A 20674-nucleotide genomic window follows, 5' to 3' on the forward strand; every position below is an offset into this window, starting at 1 on the left:
CCCCCCCCGGCTCCCGGCCCGGCTCGGACCCCCTGCGCCCCTCCCCCCCCCCGGCTCCCGGCCCGGCTCGGACCCCCTGCGCCCCTCCCCCCCCCCGGCTCCCGGCCCGGCTCGGACCCCCTGCGCCCCTCCCCCCCCCCGGCTCCCGGCCCGGCTCGGACCCCCTGCGCCCCTCCCCCCCCCGGCTCCCGGCCCGGCTCGGACCCCCTGCGCCCCTCCCCCCCCCGGCTCCCGGCCCGGCTCGGACCCCCTGCGCCCCTCCCTCCCCAGTGGTCGCCGGGATCCATCTCCCGCAGGGACCTGCTCAGGTCCTGTGGCTCCTCTCCCTCCCCAGCAGGGCCCCTGCCCCCCCCGTATTCCCTGCCAGCTCCTCGGCTCGGGTGTCTACTGGGTTTGCCCTGTGCTCCCAGCGGGCGCTGGTGCCGCTCGGTCTCTCCGAAGTGCCGGGAGCCCTGCCCCTCTGGCACCCTCGGGCGCTGCGGTCCCTCCGGGTTCCCCTGGCCTGGCGTTGGCAGCCTGCTGAGCACCTAGAGCAGCACCGTCCCGGCAGGCGGCAGCTGGTCCGTGCTGCTCTGTCCTGGTCCCAGTGCGGGGAGAGGAGTCTGCCATGTACGCCCCGGGTGGCTCTGGCTTGCCTGGAGGGCGCAGGCGGAGAGGCCAGAGTGGAGGCGCACTGCCAAAGCAGCCAGAGAGGAGCCTCGCCTCTGCACTGCCCGGCGCCCTGTCTATCACAGCCCTGTGTACGGCGCTGGCTGAGCCTGCCTGGCTACGGATTCATGGGGGTACCTGTTCTCGTCAAGAGTTGGGTGTTGCTGACGTGCTTGGCTACGTTGACCCAGAATTGCTTAGAGGTGAGAGTGGGTTATTCTCGTTCCTCTTGGGACTGGGGGTGGGGGAGTGCGTGGCTGGGAATGGCCCAGGTCCAGTAAGCAGGAGCAAGCATTAGAGCTATTAAAGGGCTGCTAAGCCCCCCACACTGTCCACTTCTGTGGTGACAGCTGACACGGGAGCTCAACATCCGTATGATGACTGGCTTTCTTTCCTGGCAGCTTGCGCCTTCTTTTCAGACTTCGTTCCTCAGGCAAACAACTGTGATTTGAGCTATATGGCAAGTCTCTCATCTCTGATAATCTGCTTTCCCTAGTGTTGCTTTTGCGCCATCAGTGGCGGCTGCGTGTATGCAGAGTAGGAGGGGCGTTCTTAACTCTGTGCTGGGCAGAAGTTTGCTCTGTAGCCCGTTGTCAGGCGAGCAGTAAGATGTTTGCGTGCACTGTGACTGGGAAATTCACGTTCTTATTTTAATAAGACCTGGGCTGCTTTGCCCCACACTTTCAGTGACAGTGAGAATTTTGCCTTGGTCTTAAATATAAAATCCTGATCCTATTAAGTCATTTAAGCTATTTAGAGAAGAGATGACTAAATGAGGACATGCTAGAGGTCTATAAAATCATGGTTGGTGTAATAAAGTGATTAGGGAAGTGTTATTTACTCTTTCTTATACCAGGAGAACTTGGGGTCAACCAATGAAATCAACAGGCAGCATGCTTAAAGCAAACAAAAGGATGTGCTGCTTCACACTACGCCCAGTCGATCATGACCTCTCTTCCGGAGGGTGTTGTGAAGGTTAAAAGTGTGACTAGATTCAAAAAAGCATCAAGTAAGTTCCTGGCAGATCCATCAAAGGCTGTTAGCCAAGAACATCAGGAACACAACCTGTGCTCCAGTTCCCTAAACCTATAATTACCAGGAGCTCGAACGGGCTGACAGGAAATGGGCCTTCCAAAACTGCCTTGTTTTTCGCTTCCTCAGAAGCATCTGGTTCTGTCTGCAGGCTATTGGGCTCGGTAGTTTGGCTGTCCTCATGTTCTTCTGTTGCAATCATCTCCCTAAATAATAAGCAGTCATGTGGACCTCAGAGACTAATACACTTCTTAGGTCATGAGTTTCCTCGGATGATTGGAGTAGGAAAAAAGAGTGGAATCCAGGTTTTAGAAGCGGGATGGGAAGGGACGGGTTATCTGAAGGACCAGTTGATGAAGCAGATTAAGTCGAATGTGTCCCATTCCTGCATACATTGAAAGTGGGGAAATTGCTCTTGTAATGAATTAAATAGTTGAGATTTCTGTCAAGGCCGAGGTTAAACGCGTCAAATTTGCAAATGGATTCCATTTCAGATGTCTTCCTCTGTAATCCTGCAGTAAAATTATTTTGTAGGAAAAGGCTACTTCTGAATCTATTGTTGAACGTCCAGGAGGTTAAAGTGTTCCCCTGGAGGTTCGTGTGTGTTCCCTTTCCTGGTGTCAGATTTATGTCAGTTCATCCTTTGGTGCAGACGCTGTCCAGTTGGTCCAGTGTACAAGGCAGAGGGGCATTGCTGGCCCAGGGTGGTGAATATTTTTTTTTTGTGGTTGGGTGGGTGGTTGTAGGAGAAGCCTGGCCTGTTGCCCAAGGCCCTTGAATCTACGAGATTGCGTTCTAGGTTAGGTTGTAGGTTGTCGATGATGCACTGGATGTGTTTAATCTGGGGACTGTAGGCTGTGACAAGTGATGCTCTGTAGTTTTCCGTGCTGGGTTTATCATGAAGTGGGTGACTTGTGAGCGCTCGTCAGCTGCTACACAGCATACAACAGAAACACTAACCCAGGAACCTATCCCTGCAGCAAACCGTGTTGCCAACTGATGTGACAAAGTGGGGTGTGTGGGGATTTGATTTCCTGGGTTGGGTTCATGCGTTTCCCCGATGCCCTGCAGTTTCCCTCAGGTGCACTTGGCAGCATCAGTGCCTGGTGGTAATAGGAGCTCACAGGTGACACCTCTGTTCCCTGGGAAGCAGACAAAGGGGGTAGATGAGGCTTGGCAGTTTGAATGGGAACTGGGAGTTGGAAGGCAGTTAGCCTGGGCTGGGGGAGAGAGACAAAGGGGGGCAAGGCCCTGGCTTGGGGGGCCCCCTCTGGGCCTTCTCTCCCCAAAATGAATTCAACTGACTGTTTCTGGTTGCTGTACCGACAAGTCTGTACTACGCTGTGTTCAAGTTGACTAATAAACCTTCTGTTCTGCCTGCTGAGTGAGAGTCACTCCTGCCTGCGGCCGGGGTGCAGGGCATGGTGACCCCCACGGTCCACGACACAAAATAGCCAGAGATCTATACAAGCAATACCATCACCGAACTTAACCACATCAGCCGTACCATGAGGGGCTCATACACCTGCACATCCACTAGTGGGATCTGTGCCATTGTGTGCCAGCAATGCCCCTCTGCCATGTACACTGGACAGCCTCTGTGCCAAAGGATGAATGGACGTAAACCCGACATCAGGAGGTGGAACTTCTCCCCTAGGCTTAGTGTCATCCAGGAGCTTGCTGAAGGTGCATTCCATCCTCTCAGCCAGGTCATTAATAAAGATGTTGACTAAAACTGGCCCCAGAACTGACCCTTGGGGTTCTCTGCTTGATAGCGGCCGCCAACCAGACATTGAGCCGTGGATCACTACCCGTTGAGCCCGAGGAGCTAACCAGCTTTCTGTCCACCTTACAGTCCATTTATCCCATCCATATGTTCTTAACTTGCTGGCAAGGATACTACAGGGGACCGTATCAAAGGCTTTGTTTAAGTCAAGACGTATTATGTCCACCGCCTTTCCCATATCCACAGAGCCAGCTACCTAATCGCAGAAGTCCATCAGGTTGCTCAGGCATGACTTGCCCTTGGTGAATTCCCGTTGACTACTGCTCATCGCTTTTCTCTCTTCCAAGTGCTTCTTTGAGGATCCCCTTTACGATTTTTCCATGGACTCAGGTGAGGCTGACGGTTCTGTAGTGCCCTGTGTTCTCATTCTTCCCTTTCTAAAGATAGGCACTACATTTGCCTTTTTTTCCCAATTGCCAAGGACCTCCTCCAACCGCCATAAGTTTGTAAAGATAACAGCCAATGGGCTGTGCAGTCACATCAGTCAAATCCTTCCGCACCCTCGGATGCATTAGATCGGGCTCCATGAATTTGTGTGTCCAGCTTTTCTAATTAGTTCTTAACCTCTTCTTTCCCCACCAAAGGCTGCCCACCTCCTTCCTGTTCGGTGCTGCCCAGTGTAGCAGTCTGGGAGCTGACTTTTTCTGTGAAGACTGAGGCAAAAACAGCATTGAGTACTTCAGCTTTTCCCACATCATCTGTTAGTAGGTTAGTGCCTCACTCCGTTAGGGTCCCATGCCTTCCCTGACCACCACCTTATTGCAAATATTCCCGTAGAAACCTTTCTTGTTCCCTTTCACATCCCTTGCTAGATGCAATTCCAACTGCATTTTGGCCTTCCTGATTGCATCCCTGCATGTTCAAACAGTATATTTATACTCTTCCCTCGTCATCTGTCCAGGTTTCTACTTCTTGTAAACTTACATAAGAACGGCCATACTGGGTCAGACCAGAGGTCCATCTAGCCCAGTATCCTGTCTGCCGACAGTACCCAATGCCAGGTGCCCCAGAGGAGGTGAACCGAAGACAATGATCAAGTGATTTGTCTCCTGCCATCCATCTCCCGCCTTCGACAAAAGGCTAGTCACCATACCTTACCCCTTGCTAATAGCCATCTATGGACCTAACCTCCAAATATTTGTCGAGCTCTTTTTTATACTCTGGCCTCCGCAGTGTCCTCTGGTAAGGAGTTCCACAGGTTGACTGTGCGCTGTGTGAAGAAAAACTTTCTTTTATTAGTTTTGAACCTGCTACCCATTAATTTCATTTGGTGTCCTCTAGTTCTTATATTATGGGAACAAGTAAATAACTTTTCAGTACTCACTTTCCCCACACTGTTCATGATTTTATATACCTCTATCATATCGCCCCTCAATCGCCTCTTTTCTAGACTGAAAAGTCCCAGTCTCTCTAGCCTCCCCTCACGTGGGACCCGTTCCAAACCCTTACGCTTAGCGTTTAAGCTCAGCAAAGATTTCACTGTGAAGCTGGTTGCTTATCCTATTTGCTTTTCTTGCTGCACATTGGGATGGTTTGTTCCTGCATCTTCAATAAGGCTTCTTTAAAATACAGTCACGTCTCCTGAACTACTTTTCCCCTCAGGTTAGTGTCCCAGGGGATCCTGCCCATCAGTTCCCCAAGGGAGTCAGTCTGCTTTTCTGGAGTCTTTCTCCCTTTGGTCAGCACCCTGCACTCAACCATCTCATGATCGCAGCTACGCTGATTACCGCTCACATCCACCTGCCCAACCAGTTCCCCCCTGTTCGTGAGCAGCAGGTCAAGCTGAGCACAGCCCCTGGCCGGTTCCTTCCACACTTGCACCAGGAGGTTGTTCCCCCAACGTTCTCCAAAAACTTTCTGGGTTGCTGTATTGGTGTCTTAACAGGTATCGGGGTGATTTGAAATCCCCTATGAGAACCAGGGCCGAGAATCAGTAAAAATCAGTCTGAACAACACCACTTCGCAGGATCAGCTTCATTCTTGGCGCTGGTGGAAGAGGAGAAGGGGATATTGTTGAGAAGACAAGACTAACAGAGCCCTTGGCGGAGTTGTTTTTCCCATTAATTCCCTGTTTTAATCAATCTGCTGTGAGATGTGGCTGAGGTCTTGTTCATATTTAATGTGCACTTATCAGAGGTTAAATTGAAAGACAACGAGTTAGAGTAAACCCTTTGCTACAGTATTAAGTCTCCTGCAAGTGACCTGGCTTAGAACCACACTCCCAGTATGCTGGTCACACCGTCAGTTGGTTATCACAGGGTTGCTCACATTTCCTTCCAGCTTTCACTTTACCTGGACCAACTTCCAATTCCCAAGAAACCTTTACACTGTCTGCTTTGGACCCGTGCAGAGCGCAGCCAATGGTTTCACACTCAGGCAGGTCCTGGCCATCAGGAACTGAAACAAACTGCTGCCTTCCACAGACAAGCAACTTTCCTGATCACTCCCATTCACTGCAGTCCCCACAGACTGCTCAGGGGACGTTTCAGGGAAATTCTCTTCCTCAAGAGCTCCCTCAAACAGCTCACCCTTGTCTGGCTGCACAGGGGCACTGTTCTCTTGAGCCACAACCAACTCCTGGGTTTCACCTACACCCAGAATCATTTCTGGCCGATTCCCACGTAATCCCCTTGGCAGACAGCTAGTACCACTGGACAAAGGTTAAGATCAGTTTCCTCCCTTCTGCTACCAGCTTCTTTATCTTCATCAGGCACCATAACTGCATTGCCCGTCTGCTCGACCTGTGGCCTGGCTAGAGGATGACTCTGGTTTGAGAGTCCTCTCACCCCTCCCAGCAACACCTCAGCATCAGGCAAAGACCAAGCCCCAGAATCGTCTGGTCTCTGGGATTCCCTGATGATACTAACTGGATCAGACCGAGTTAAAGCATCATCCTCCCTAGGAGACAAAGAGGTGGGCCCACTTCCCATCTGGGCTTCAGCAGCACCCAGATCCAATTCTGGGATCTTACCACCCTAGGCTCAGGCAAAGAACCACCTTCCCCAGAAGCAGAAGCACCTTCCTTGCACCAAGGACCAGCGTCCTTATCAGGGATACCACTGCCCATCCCAAAGCCATTAATTCCCTCTGTTCCAGCCCCCATGGCTGGATTCAGAGTCACACCTGGAATGCTCTTTCCGGGTTCCCCCTCCAGCCACCCCAGGCTGGGGAATCCTCCTCAGACAATGGACTAGTTTCCTCATTGGCACCTTTTTCAAATGCAGGCTCTGCTCTGTGCCCAGGCTTACGGCTGCTGTTCAACATAGACAGACAATGGGAGACACTCTCCTTTGTCCCATCCCCTCCGGCTGGTCTTGGGCACACGTCCAGAAGGTGAGACAGCTTCTCTCACAGACAACTGGCTGTTCCCAGTGGACAAGCTGCTTTCCTGCACAGACACACAGGCACCTTCCTCGGCCCAGCCTGGAAAACTCTTCACATGTCTGTCCTGACCACTGGTAGACGATGGGTTGGATTCGCTTCTTCCCTCCTTGAGCTGTGGCAGGCCACTTGGTTCAGAGCTTCGTGCAGTCCAGGGTTTCCTGCCCCGATCTGGGCTCACCCCTGCAGGAGTTTCCTTAGCCCTCAGCTCTGCCATTGCACATTCATGCTGCCTTGTCCAGCTCCTTTAATCTCAGTTCCATTTCGGTGTGCTGCTGCCTCACAGTGGAGTTGCTGAGCGTGGTCGCAGGCTCACAGGCCAGTGCCTGCACACCCCATGATTCCTGGGAGAATCCCCTCAGTGTGTTTAGACTCCTTGTGGGTCACACGTTCCCCGGGGTTAGGCCATAGGCCCCTCTGCCCTCTGGGACCGACTCCAACAGACTCCCAGAAGAACCCTTTCCTGGGGTTGACACCCGCTCTCAAGGACCACATCTTGGGAAGAACTCCTTCAGCGTGTCAGCCTCCTTGCGGGTCACTCGTTCCTGGGGGTTAGGCCCTCAGCCCCTCCGCCTTCTGGGACCGACTCCAACGGACTCCTAGGCGTAAGCCCTCCTCGACTGTGACGCCTTCTACCGAGGACCATGAGCACACGCTCTTAGGTTCAGCCACAGGCCCCTCTGCCTTGGGGAACTGCACCTCACTGCCCGTCAGCACACCTGGGTCCCCCCTTCTTCCTCCCCCCCCCCCCCCCGTCACTTACTGCTGGATGCTTCGTCCTCGGGGTGCAGCACATCCCACTCCTGGCACCAGTGTGATGGGGTTCAGGGTCCCCAGGCTCTGCACCCTGTCTGCAGACGGGAGTGACTCTCCCTCAGCAGGAGAGCAGCGCGTTTATCAGGTGACAGGACACAGCGTGGTACAAAGCGAGGGCTTCCAAATATGAGTTGTTTGCCTCCTCTCCGTGCAGTGAGCAGTGTTGCCAGCCAGGCCTGCAGATGCCTCGCCAGTAATTAAAAACGTGCTTTTGGAGACGCCTAAAGCGAGGGGAGCTTTTGTGTCTTGTGAAACCGGGTGGTTGGTGCAAGGATTGACATTCGTAGCCGAGAGCTCTGAGCTGCAGCTGCTGGTAGATGCCCTGTGAGGGTAGAGGACCCTAATGTGTGCGGCTCAGCTCTCTGAGCATCCAGCCAGGCTGCCTGATTACAGCCTGGCGTAGTGATGGCTTCCCCTTCCTGCCCCCTTTGGAATGGCAATCACAGAGGGTTACGTTGAAAGTTTGAGGCTCACCTTTAAGGCCTGACTTCCTGAGTAGCTCATGCGGAAGCTCGTTCTCTGGGCTCCGCTAGCAGTCCTGTGACTCGTGCCCCTGGGGTGGGGAGGGGGGAGCAGCTGAGCTGCACCTTTTTGCTCCGTGACTCGCTGCAGGGAATGGAAAAGTGCAGTGACCTCATTTGTCCAAGGCTGCCTGGCTCACGAGAGCCGCGAAGAGCACTGCCTCTGCCCCCAGCCCCAGCGTGGAGCCCCTGGGAATGGCCCAGAAGCCCAGCAGCTCCATGCTGGGGCCATCAGCGAAGAGCATCTTCCCCCCACCCCTTGGCCGTGTGGCTCCATGTTGGGGCTGGGAGAGAGGCACCCTGCAGCCCTCTACCTCTCCCAGGCTGTGGTAGCTTCATGCTGGGGCTGGGGAAATGTGCCCCTCTCCCACCCTGGCACCCCTTCCCTTGTCCCTACCCAAGCTTGCCTGCCTCGGCACTGGCTTAGGGGCCTGTGCCCCTCTCCCAGCAACGGAGAGGCACCTCTCACCTGCCCCAAGCAGCTGCGGCGACAAAGATCTGTGGGTCGTCCTTTCTCCCTCGGGCAGCCTGCACCCTGCTCCCCTCGTCCCTGTCCCTGACCCAGCCGAGGCCTCTCCTGCACCCCACCCGTGGCTGTCCCCGCACAGCGTGTGCTGAACGGCTCGTGTTCTGTGGTACGGCCCCTCCTTACGGGTGCACAACACAAGTCGTGCCGTGCTTAGACGCGCCAAATGAGAGGGACGCTGGAGACAAGCTAAGGGAGCGGCTTCTGTGCTGCTTTCGTTTGTGTCCCTATTCATTTGTAAACCTCCGAGAGAACAACGCTAACGTCCTGTTCGGTTACAAACAGCCGCCGCTCCCGAGGTGCTGTAATGCTCAGCTCCTGCTGCACGGTCAAGCTCCCTCCAAGGCCTCCGTCAGGTTGGAATGAGTGTTGGGATTCCCAGTGGGTGGGCCTGGAAACTAGAGCATGGTGAGACCCAGCGACGTGTCGGCACTCGGAACCGAGCCCATCTTCGGACTGCAGCTCCTTTCTCTAACCTGTAGAGACACGGTCGCGTGAGGATGGCACAAACGTTCGTGTCAAAAAGGGCTTTCTCGCTGCAAGCACGATGGTGTAGTTCCACTGGCTAATTTCTTTGGGGATTAGAATGTAGGTCGGACCTCCCTGGTCCAGCATCCTAGCACCAAGCTTTCCTGCCTGCCTCAGCCCTGCTCCCTGGTTCCCCTCCCGGCTCATGGCCTGCTCCCAACCCCAGCCGCTGGGCTGCCACCTTCCTGGCCATGGCTCCTGAGCCACTGCTGGTCCTGGTCCCCCTCTTGTCAGCCTGGCTGTGGCTGGCTTCCTGGCCTGGCCACCAGGCTGCTGGCTTCCTGGGTACTGCTGGTTCTTCTGCCACCAGCCCAGCTGTGGCTGCCTGGCCTGGGCTGGGGCCCCCTGTCGCTGCGCCCCCCTCCCCACCAGCCACTGGGCCTTTCTTGTCCAGCATCAGCCAGACAATGGATATTGCTGGACCAAAGAGTCCCACGTTTCAGAAGTTGAACCTGTCCAGCCATCTGCTTATGGGTGTTTGGGAAGCTGAGCTCCGGTGAGGAAGATTGGCCATTGACTCTTTCTATGACGTGTTAGTTTGTAGCTTTCGTGCCTGAGGCTTGTTGTATGAATTGTGGTGGTTTGTCAGGGCTGAGGCAGTCAAGGTATTAATACGACACGTTCGCTGTCCAACACTGTGAACCATTTTAAACAAGGTTTGGTAAACGGAGCCCTCAGCCCATACCACGGTAAACGCACTGTTAGAAATCCTGTAAAGCCTTTTACTAAAGGTACAGAAGGAGGATCAACCGTAAAGCATTTGAAATATAAAGTATTAACAGAGGTTGTTTTAAAAAACATCCCTCGTTCCGTTTTCTTGAGCTGGAGAGTTGTTAGAAGAAACCCCTGGGTTTGACAGTCTGTCAGATGGTAACAGTGGTGGCAGTAACAGCCCTTTGGCGGGGACGGAGGTAAGAAGTTTGTTGAGGTGGGCTGGCGGCGCTGCTACCGTTGCTAACATCTGAGCCCGTTTCCTAAGAAGGCGAAACAAGACAAACCCACCGAAGGGAAGGAAAAAGAACAGTGAAAACGGCAAATGCGGCGTTTCTCTCTGTTTTTGACTTTCCCTTCTAACCTCCCAGTTGAGAAGCCGCAGGCCCAGCACGTGGCCTTATCAGGTGCACCAGGGCCTGGCGAGCTCACACCCTCTTTGGGTGGGGCACGGCATTGGTTTTAGCCGCTCCGCGGGTGCTGGGTTACAGCAAATGGCAAAACGTGCCGTTTTGGCTGCATAAGAGGCTGTCGGTAAGCTGCAGGAAGAAGGAGGGGGCTTGTCTCATCTCTGAGTCGAGCTTAGGGTTGGGGTGAATGTGGAGGCCCAAACTTTAGAGCAGCCACTGGGAAATTTACCCAGGTTCACGCGATGCCGCCACTCGATGCCTGCGCTCAGTGTGAGCGTTTGTGGGCCGGATGTGTTCTACGTTGCCCCGGTGAACGTCCTGTAAAACAGGAGCGACTCGCCTGGAAGGGGCTGATCAGCCGGGAAAGTTCTGGACAGTGGTTTTGAAGTGATCGAGACTGAGCTGCCTGGAAACCCCCAGCTAGGTCAGAACTGCGGGGCTCTGAGCTGCCTGGGCTGTGAACACATGAGTAACCTCGCCCGGCGTCTCACCGAGAGGCATCCAAAGCAGCTTGTGACTCAGACACCAAGGCTGCGAATGAGCGGTGGGCCTGTGACTATCCTTGAGCTTCCCTCTGCTCAGTAACTAGAGCGCTGGCTGCCCCACAAGACCAGGGCTGTCCTGAGGCGTGATGGGGCCCTCCCTCCACAGCACTGCGAAACCGGCGTTCCTGTGCCTGAGGGCAGCTGGGGGTGGAGGGAATGGGGCCTTTTTAGAGCTGTGGCTTTATGACCGCACTGATGAAGTCATAGAATCATAGAACAGTAGGACTGGAAGGGACCTCGAGAGGCCATCGAGTCCAGCCCCCTGCCCCAGTGGCAGGACCAAGAACTGTCTGAACCATCCCTGATAGACATCTACCTAACCTGATCTTAAATATCTCCAGCGATGGAGATTCCACAACCTCCCCAGGCAATTTATCCCACTGTTTGACCACCCCGACAGTTAGGAACTTTTTCCTAATGTCCAACTTAAACCTCCCTTGCTGCAGTTTAAGCCCATTGCCTCTTGTTCTATCCTCAGAGGCCAAGAAGAACAAGTTTTCTCCTTCCTCCTTATGACACCCTTTTAGATACCTGAAAACCGCTATCATGTCCCCCCCGAATCTTCTCTTTTCCAAACTAAACAAGCCCCATGGTTTAATCTAAGCTCCTGTCGGCTAACACGGTAAATTCAGACACTGCCGGTAAAGACCTGGAGCTGGCGAATGCACATTACGTTGCTTCGTTGCTAGACAAATGGCTCTTTCGCGAGCTCAGTGTTCCGCCACAACAGGCGTGTCAAACTCGAATCTAGCTGAGAGCTGCACAAATAGAAACCGATCGCTTTCAGGCTACCAAAGACCACGTGCCTCTGTCAGAAAGTCAGTATTATAGATTGTTTTAGGTATATTTTGTAATGTTTTTTCGGGTTTAGTTTGAATATAATACAATAATTGTACTTGAGCATTTAATACACAGTGTGAATTTTATTGTTTGATAATTTCGTAAAATTGGATGTGTAAAATCGCTTGCTAATATGTCACTTTTAATTGGAATATAAATTTAAGGTGCAGGAGGAAGAAGGGAAGGAAGAAGTGGTGGGGAAAAAATATCAATCAGCGAATGAAACTGGCGGACTATATTGGTGGAATAGGGTCAGTAGGGATATGGGGCAAATAAGCGGATGGGCTGGCGACCCGGTTGTTCAGATGGAGGGGCTGGAGAGGGTGGGGGAAGATAAGACAATGTTGCCGAGCCAGGGGCTGGAGTGGGGCAAGGCGGTGGCGGAAGGCGGAGGACAAGGCGTGGGCACAGGGGAAGTGAAGGGAAGGAAGAGATGAGTAGGCAGCAGGGCTGTAGGAGGATGGGGCTGGGGAAAGAGGAGGGGAGGAGGACTGGTGGGAAATGGAGTGAGTTTGTGCTTGGGTGGGTGAGGATGGGGGCAGTGATGGATAAGCCCCGGAGCCAACCTGCCCTGCCTGCCTGGCGCTCCTGGCCCCCATGCCCTGACCCCATCTCCCTGGCAGGAGTAAGAAGCGGGGGATGTGCTCCGGCCCAGGGCCCTGTGACCCCCTAATCTGCTCTGATGGGGGGTGGGGGGAGGAGAGGAGGCAGCAGAGGGGTTCCCTGCTTACCGAGGAGGCCGTTGCTGAAGCCACCCCCGAGGCAGCCGGCCGAGCCCCAGGCCCAGTGACGGTGGAGGCTGACGTTGGGCAGGAGGAGGAGGGCCGGGGAGCGCAGGTGCTGGAAGGGAGCCTGGAGCAGCAGCAGGCCGTGGCACAAGCCTGGAAGCTGATGGCGGTGGTGAGCGGGGCCGAAGCGGGTAAGTCCCCGTCCTGCTCCTGCTGCCCCGGTGCTGGACAGGCTCGTGCTAAGGGCTCTGGCCGGCTTCGTCGCTGTTCAGTTAACTGGGCCCTGTCCAGGCGAAGCAGAGCCAGAGAACAGGGAGAAGAAGAGGCGGGTGCATGGACATTAGGACCCGGCGGTGCCTCATGTCTCCTGGCGCCCTGCTCAGCCGCGGGTGGGTAAGGAGGGCTCTGTACGTGGCTGGTGAAAACCAGCTGCGGTCGGTGCACTGCTCCTTCTTGGGCAAAGCAATGCAAACCCTGCCAGGAGAGCGAGAGCCTGGACTCAGTACGGGAAGGGACAATCTACTCGCAGGTCTGCGAGGCAGCTGTGGCCTAAGGCAGGGGTGCAGGAGGGTCTGGGCTGTGACCTGGGGCAGAGAGTTGGGGTGCCAGGTGCATGCTCTGGCCAGCAGCCCGGTGGGGCCCTGAGACTGGCTCGCTGTCGGCCGCGTCTCCCCATGCTGCTCAAAGCAGCTGGCCGCTCCGTGCAGCGTGCCCCTGGGGAGGAGGGATGTCTCTGGGCGCTGCCTTTGCCCTCAGCACGCTCCACGCAGCTGCCATTGGCTGGAAACCTGGAGCCCCTCCTTCCCCCGGGTGCTCTGCTTGGAGACCCCTGGCCCTGGCTTGGGGAAGCAGGCAGGACATTGGTGGCCCAGGGGATTGTGGCAGGCCACACCTGGCCCCTGGGCAGTGTTCCCTGTCAGCTGGGCACTTGTACAGCCCCTCAGGAGAGCTGCCAACACCACCCAGCTGATCAGAAGAGCTCCCCCTGCTAGGTTCTGGGGGCGCCCGCCCCCCGGCGCGTGGTTCGGTGCCGCTGGGTTTTGGGGGCGCCCGCCCCCCGGCGCGTGGTTTGGTGCCGCTGGGTTCTGGGGGCTCCCGCCCCCCGCGCATGGTTCGGTGCCGCTGGGTTTTGGGGGCGCCCGCCCCCCGGCGCGTGGTTTGGTGCCACGAGACTTGTTTTTCCACACAGGAAAGGGAAAAGTCCACCCCGGGATGGACAAGCTTGAGGGGGGGCAACGTTGCCTGTGGGCCGTGTTTCGCCAGCCCCTGCTGGTCTCAGCTCCTGGACCGCTGCTGCAATTGTGCCCTTGTTAATGTGAGTCGCTGGCGCCTTCGGGGGGCTGTTTTACATCCCCTCTGCGTGTGACTCCCCTCCCAGCTGGGTGGAGGTGGGGATCCGTTTCCGTGCTCTGGGCTTTACTCTGCATAGTCCCTTTCACCTGCACTACATCCACAGGCCCCTCCTGTGCCCGCCAGCCTGCTGTGGGAGGCCAGTGGCGTCCGAGGGGAGAAGGACAAGGGAGCAGAGTGAAGACCAGCAGGTGCACTTGGAAATGAGGAGGAGAAGTGCGGGGCGGGGGCAGTAACAGGAAGGCAAATTGGGACCCCCGCACAGACCTGCAGCTCTCAGAAAGCGGGAAGACGGGGCTGCAGCTGGAGAAGAAGCTGATGCTGGGTGGAAGCGCAGAGAGAGAATATTCAGGAGTTAGACTGAACATGTCTCTCCGGGCTTCAAAATGTGCAGTCGCAAAGCTGGGTCGGGTTTCTGTGAGCAGTGAATTGAAAGCAGAGCCAGCTGCACCCCAGCCATTTCCCCGCCTGGAGCGTTGGAACCAGCCGTGCCAGCTGACTCCCACATTCCCACTGCCTGTGAGACTCGGGAGGTGTCCCCCTGCTCCAGCAGCAGCATGGAGAGGCCGAGTGCTGCAGGCAGTAAATAAAATCGAACGCCCATTTTGAGACCACTAATGTGTGGTAAACCCGGGATGCTTACTTGGGTTTAAATGATTGAAACCTGTGCCGGGCACTAGAGCAAGATCCCTTTCCGTCTGTTGGTAACAGCTTGTTGTTGCCGATAACAGGAGTCGTTGCATCGTACGTGAGCTTTGCGTGTGTGATGCAGCTTTTAGCCAGAATACAAAATAAGCCACGGTGCTGGTTCTCTGCTGCAACTAAAGGGTCTGCTCGGGGGCCAGCGGACAGGTTTTCACCCACAAACCCGTAGTCCTAGCAGAGCTTTACTGGTCTTCTCCGTGGCAGCCTCAGCGGCTGGGAATTGGCACCAGCCTGGAGAGAGACCTGCCTTCTGCCACTCCCACCCCAGGTGGAGTATGGAGTGAGTGGGCTGGCAGTGCCCAGAGCTCTCCAGGCTGTGGGAGTTCATTCATTCTGCTAGCCCGGCGCTTCTCAGCACCCCAGTTCTCACACACAGGACAGCTTGTCAACACAAGGAGCAGGTCCGGTGGAGGGCAGCCAGAATGATTAGGGGGCTGGAGCACATGGCCAACCAGGAGAGGCTGAGGGACTTGGGGTTCTTTAGTTTACAGAAGAGAAGACAGGGGCAATTTGATAGCAGCTTTCAACTTCCTGAAGGGGAGCTCTAAAGGAGGTGGAGAGAGGCTGTTCTCAGTGGTGACGGGTGGCAGAATAAGGAGCAATGGTCTGAAGTTACAGAGGGAAGATTGTAGGTTGACTGTTAGGAAAAGCTCATTCCCCAGGTGGGTGGGGAAGCACTGGAATGCGTTGCCCAGAGAGGTGGTGGAATCTCCATCCCTCGGGGTTTTTAAGTCCCGGCTTGACAAAGTGCTGGCTGGGATGACTTAGTTGGGGTTGCTCCTGCTTTGGGCAGGGGACTGGAGTCGATGACCTCCTGAGGTCCCTTCCCCAGCCTTAGGAGTCTGGGATTCTAGGGCGTGGAACAGTGCAGAGCAAGCCAGAGTTAACTCTTTGGGCTGCAAGGTGACTGCCGTGTCTACGGCCCTGCATGGTAGTTGTGTTACCAGGAGGTGCGCTCAGTTGAATTTTCAGCCCCATCAGTTATTTCCCATTGCATCAGCTGCCTTGGAGTCTTGTCTGTGTTTTCTGAGTCGCTGGGATCAGCATAATAATGGCCAGTGAAACCTTTGATGGACCCGGCTAACAGCAGCAGCATAAAGGTGATGTACTTTGGAATTCTGAGAGAAATCCTTTGGGCCCATGTCTCTTGGGTGGTCTTAGTGCCTTCCACAAGCCTTGGAGAAACAAGGTACAGGCTACATGATGGCCACTGCCTCGTGAGTGCACTGAGCAGCCCGCCTCGCACTGAAGTGAACAGGAGCTGAAGGGGTCACAGCACCTTGGGACGAGCCCCTAAACGTGCAGGGGGCTCGCTGTCACCAGTGTGCTCTTCTGTGACTAACTTTGAGCTGGGTGACTGGCTTCTGCCTCAGCCCACGTCAGCTGAGCTTTTGGGGCTGGTGGGACAGGCAGGCTCTCTTCCCAGGTTTGATGACCGATCAGCCACTGCAGCACCGTTGTGCCTGGTTAAAGAGTGCGCCTGTTTCCGTAGGCATGTGCTCTGCGGAGCCCCAGGGGAGTGAGGTCCTCACAGATGACGGCTGATGCATCAGAATCCATGCAGAAGATTGCATGGGCATGTGACTGTTAAATGGCTGTGTTCAGAAAAGCCCAAGCCAGCTTGGAATGAGCTAAGCAGCTCAAAGTCCCACCCTGAAGTAATATCAGCGAGGTGGCTGTGTTAGTCGGTAGCTTTGAGAACAACAAGAAGCCTTGTGGCACCTTGTAGGCAAACAGCTATTTTGGGGCACGAGCTTTCGTGGGCAAAGATGCATGTGTGCCGAAGCAGGTAGCTTTGGAAGGTTTCTCACTCGGTGTTTTCTCTCTCTCAGACTACTGCATGAATCCACAGACTGTCTTGTTGCTCCGAGTCATTGCTGCTTTCTGCTTCCTTGGAATCATCTGCAGCCTTTCAGCTTTCCTCCTGGATGTGTTTGGACCCAAGCACCCGGCCCTGAAGATCACCCGACGCTATGCCTTTGCTCACATTCTCACAGGTAACTCCCAGGGCGTTCGCACCTTGCTGAGGCTGGTTAGGTGAGCAAAGCAGCTCGGCGCCATCAGCTGCAGCGTGAGAGAGCGGAGTTGGTATCTGACTTCGGGCCCTTGTTTGCTATCCGCCAGCTGCACCTCCGAGCGTGGCAAACAGGGATAGCAAAGGGGTTTTCCCTGCCCTCCTACCCAAGGACGGCTGACCTCTGGCAGGTCCCCATTCTCCGCTGCAGGGCTCTTCCCCTCTGTCAGCGCTGAGCGTTGTTAGAGTCGAGAGCCATCTACTAGACCCCATGTGCCCCCTGCCCTACTTCTGAGAGATGCCTTTAGGGGCTGAACGCTCTAGTCCTGACTCCCAGGCACGTCCAGCTCCTCCTGAAAGCCCACTTTGCCCATGATTTCTTCCAGCCTGTTCTGGCTTTTATCGCCTGTGCCCACTGCACCTTCACTTGACAGACGCTGCCACGCTGTGCGTGTTCGGGATGCGTTGCTGGATGCAGTGCTGTGCCCAGCTGTGGGGCTGGGCCTGAGCATCTGGCACTTTGGTTTAGTTCGGGGTGGGTTCCCAGGAGCCTCGCTGCTCTTTTCTGACTAGCTAGTAGACGAGTTTGCTTCTTCCTTGGTGACTGACTCCCTCCTCTCTCGCTTACCCTTGGTGGCTGCTGGTCACAGTTTTGCAGTGTGCCACAGTGATCGGATTCTGTTACTGGGCCTCGGAGCTGATTCTCGCACAACAGCAGCAGCACAAAAAGTACCATGGATCTCAGGTCTACGTCACCTTTGCTGTCAGCTTTTACCTGGTGGCCGGAGCTGGCGGAGCCTCTATCCTCGCTACAGCTGCCAACCTACTTCGCCACTACCCAACGGAGGAGGAGGAGCAGGCGTTGGAGCTCCTGTCCGAGATGGAGGAGAATGAACCTTACCCAGCGGAGTACGAAGTGATCAACCAGTTCCAGCCGCCTCCTGCTTACACACCATAACGCTGCCGGTGAGCCCGAGCGGGTGGCGCGAGGCTCCCTTCCGGCCTCTGAAACTAACTGCCCTGCTCTTGCGGGCACTGCTCAGCTGTGCTTCACTCGCTGGCGCCTTGCTCACTCTCACGCTCTCCCCCCAGGGCGAGGACCAGCTTTAGACCAGCAGTTTGTTTCTATAGAGCCCCTACAAAGCCCCCTTGTTTTACGGCCTTGGTTGTCTTATTTGTATCTCCCACTCCCAGGCACTGTCCGTGTCTTGCATTGCTGAAATAAGACTTAACCAGCATGATTGCAGCAGCTCCCGCACTCGATCTGTGTTCCTCCAGTGCTCCCACTCACCAGCAAGGTGTGAGCCTGCTCAGCTGTGCAGGAGTGGAACCACGGCTGTGTGAGACGCGCATGCGCACGCGGAGGGGGACAGGAGGGTTCGGAGGCAGTGGGTTCCACAGTCTCAACAGTGATAGTAAAGCCCTCATTCACATTGGCTCGTACCCCGCCGTGGAGGTGAAAGTCATACGGATGCCTCTGATAGAGGCGGATTCTGCATGCTTCTGCGATTATCTGGGCAGCCTCGGCTCAGCCTCTGGAGAGCTGTGAGGCAGTGGTAAGCGCACCTGCTGGAGCACCAGGCACCTTGCTACAGCAGAAACTCACCGCTATGAACTAGTGTGTAGAGAAATTCCTGTGTGCTCCATCGCGTGCTATGAGAAATGATTAGCAGATCGGCTCCCCCTGCTTCCTCCACTTCGCACGTGGGGTCCTGCCATTCACACAAGCATTTTGCACTTTATTCTCTGAGGTCACAGCCACCCCTCCCACCCCCCGACTTCAGGGGGCCACTGTGGAACTTGGTAGGACCGGCTGCTATATACTGCACCAGTTAAGCAGCCCTCGGATCAGTTTGCAAGTATTAGGTCACAGCTGGGTGAAAACTGTTCTAAGTTCAACTGTGGTATAGAGGGAGCTGTCAATACCTGTTCAAGTCCAGCTCCCAGGGATCCCCCAGCCTGGTGCCAGCAGGTGGAGCTAGGCCAGCGCTTAGTCTGTTTGGTGTTCGAGAGAACAATATTCACAGTAGCACACATGGAGCGTGTTTGCAAACTGTCTCCGTGCAGACCTGGTCTGGTGTTGAGGTGTGCGTGGCCCTTTTCCTTCCATCTCTCCTCTTTTGTCCTTTGCACCCTTCTCTTTACACAGCCCAGTCTCCCAGGCTGCGACCCATCAGCCAAACGCTCACAGGAACCACTACAGAACAGTGCAAGCGGCACTGGCCTGGGCTCCCTTCGCCCCACACATCAGTAGTGCGACGTCATAGTGCCAGGTCAGCTGGGAAGGAGCCGGTAACGCCCGGTTATGTACCTGCACTGTGCCAGTCTCGATCACAGTGATTGTAGGACCAGCATAGAGCACCGAGTACCATGGAAGGGGAAGCTGTGAGGTGACCACTGCTCCATGGAGGGCATTGCTTTGAAAGTGGCCTGCATGTCACTGAGTGCTGAGTGGGGATGGGGGATTGCTCTTGGGAAGTGCTGGCTTGACCCTGATGATGCAGGGCCTGGCCTGAGTCACTTTAGTACAGGCCCTCTGCAGCTTGTAACGCTCAGGCCGTTCCCAGGGGAGCCCCTCGCTCTTTGAATGTCTGATCCTGATGTGTTGCCAGGACTTGTGTTCAGCTTAATCCTTTGCCTCCTGTATTTGCAGCAGTGTTGGCAACACAGGAAAGATCTTCAGCGTAAGCCAACATCCAGGCTTCAGCTGCTAGGCTGTAGTAAAGAATGTAAGACATTGTCTCTCCTCACCCCCTGCATCATCTTTACCTGCTTAGGGAAAGCAGGAATAGATTGAAAATTGATTCTGGAGAGTTACCAGGGACTTTCTCCACAAAAAGCCTTGGAGGACAAAGAGTACTGAGTAGACAAGGTGTCCGATAAAGGCGATGTAGAGCTTCGAGGGGACTCAGCTGGCAAAGAGGCAGCCTGTGGTAACAGTAAAGGGGTTTTCTCCAGGAAGCAATTAAATGCCTTAGCTTTGCTCCTCTTTTGCGCTTCTTTGGGGTGCTCAGCTTCATGCTAGCTGTTCTGCCTGCAGCCAGAGCGCCACTGGTGAGGTCCTCGGGCTGTCTCCTGGCTGCCCCGGTCCCGCTCTCCTACTGAGCTACAGTCCAGATATGGAACAAACTCCACAGTAAGCTCTGTGCCTAGCCTGAGTGGAAGATGTTCTGGGGTTTTTATCTGGAGATACACCAGTCTTGTAGAGCTGGAAGGGACCTTCAGAGGTCAAGTCCAGTTCCCTGCCCTCGCAGCAGGACCTATCGCCATCGCTGACAGGTTATTTTTCTTTTGTTAATCTGTTTGCCCCAGATGCTTCAATGGCCCCGTCAAGGGCTGAGCTCACAGCCCTGGGTTTAGCAGGCCAATGCTCAAACCACGGAACTATCCCTCCCCCTACCGCTGAGAGAAAGAGGGTGTGGCTTGTGTGAGGAAAAATAACCTTTGCGTAAAAATTGTTGTAAAATACTTTAATTATCCCCAATAACTGATCCTGGAGCTTGAGAACGCTACAAGAAATCGGGGTGGGGGGTGGGCGGGTTGAAGTCATTCCCAGCTACTCCGCACAACTTTCTCTTCCTCTTTCCTGAGGAGGGAAAGCAGAACAGGCAACAATGTGCGGAAGGGACTTGGAACCATTTCAGGAACCTCGTCTCATCTTTTCTCTCCCTGGGATTTCACAAGTGGTTTACAGGTGATTCATGTATTCAGTCTTAGTATGAGCCTTTGCACACCATTAATATCATTCACGAGGCACTGGTGGCTTATGTAAATTCAGCTCTATGTTCTGATTTTTTTTCTAGAGAAAATAAAAAGGTTGTAACTAGTCTCTGCACTCGTTATTTCAGACAAGATTAAATACCACAGTTCTGAGGAGCAAGGGGTCGCTCTGGTAATAGTTGGCACTTCTCGTTTGTAAGACGTGTTTAATAAGCTGCCTAACTTGTCTGAGATGTTAGGAGATTCTCCACTTTACAGAAGGCGAAATGATGAAAGAGAAGTTAGGTGATTAACCCAAACAGGTGCACAGTTCAAGCTAGAAATTGGGCCTTCCTTGCTGCTAGCCCTGTACTAGATTTGAAAGTGGTTGTTGCTTTATGTTCCATTGACTCACACGCTTCAGGCTGCAAGCC

At 54.8% G+C, this 20674-nt stretch overlaps 1 protein-coding gene across 2 annotated transcripts; it reads left to right on the top strand.

Moving 5' to 3' along the window:
• The first annotated feature begins 216 nt into the window (after positions 1-216).
• On the top strand, positions 217-20360 carry TMEM127 (transmembrane protein 127). Of its 2 annotated transcripts, XM_074982004.1 has the most exons (4): positions 217-851; positions 16360-16524; positions 17192-17507; positions 19195-20360. In XM_074982004.1, the coding sequence occupies exons 1-3, from the start codon at positions 608-610 to the stop codon at positions 17497-17499; spliced, it is 717 nt and encodes a 238-aa protein (XP_074838105.1). In that variant the 5' UTR covers positions 217-607; the 3' UTR covers positions 17500-17507; positions 19195-20360. The 2 variants fall into 2 exon arrangements, with proteins under 2 accessions (XP_074838105.1, XP_074838104.1); XM_074982003.1 differs by having other exon boundaries at positions 17192-20360.
• The last annotated feature ends 314 nt before the right edge of the window (positions 20361-20674 follow it).

This window comes from Carettochelys insculpta, chromosome 31 (assembly GCF_033958435.1).
Source record: "Carettochelys insculpta isolate YL-2023 chromosome 31, ASM3395843v1, whole genome shotgun sequence".
NCBI classification, from domain to species: domain Eukaryota; kingdom Metazoa; phylum Chordata; order Testudines; family Carettochelyidae; genus Carettochelys; species Carettochelys insculpta.

Bases quoted from the DNA above. Each gene is read 5' to 3' on its own strand.
- TMEM127 (XM_074982003.1), top strand. From the start codon at position 608: ATGTACGCCCCGGGTGGCTCTGGCTTGCCTGGAGGGCGCAGGCGGAGA. The intron at 852-16,359 runs GTGAGAGTGGGT...TCTCTCTCTCAG, and splicing joins TGACCCAGAATTGCTTAGAG to ACTACTGCATGAATCCACAG. The intron at 16,525-17,191 runs GTAACTCCCAGG...TGCTGGTCACAG, and splicing joins CTTTGCTCACATTCTCACAG to TTTTGCAGTGTGCCACAGTG.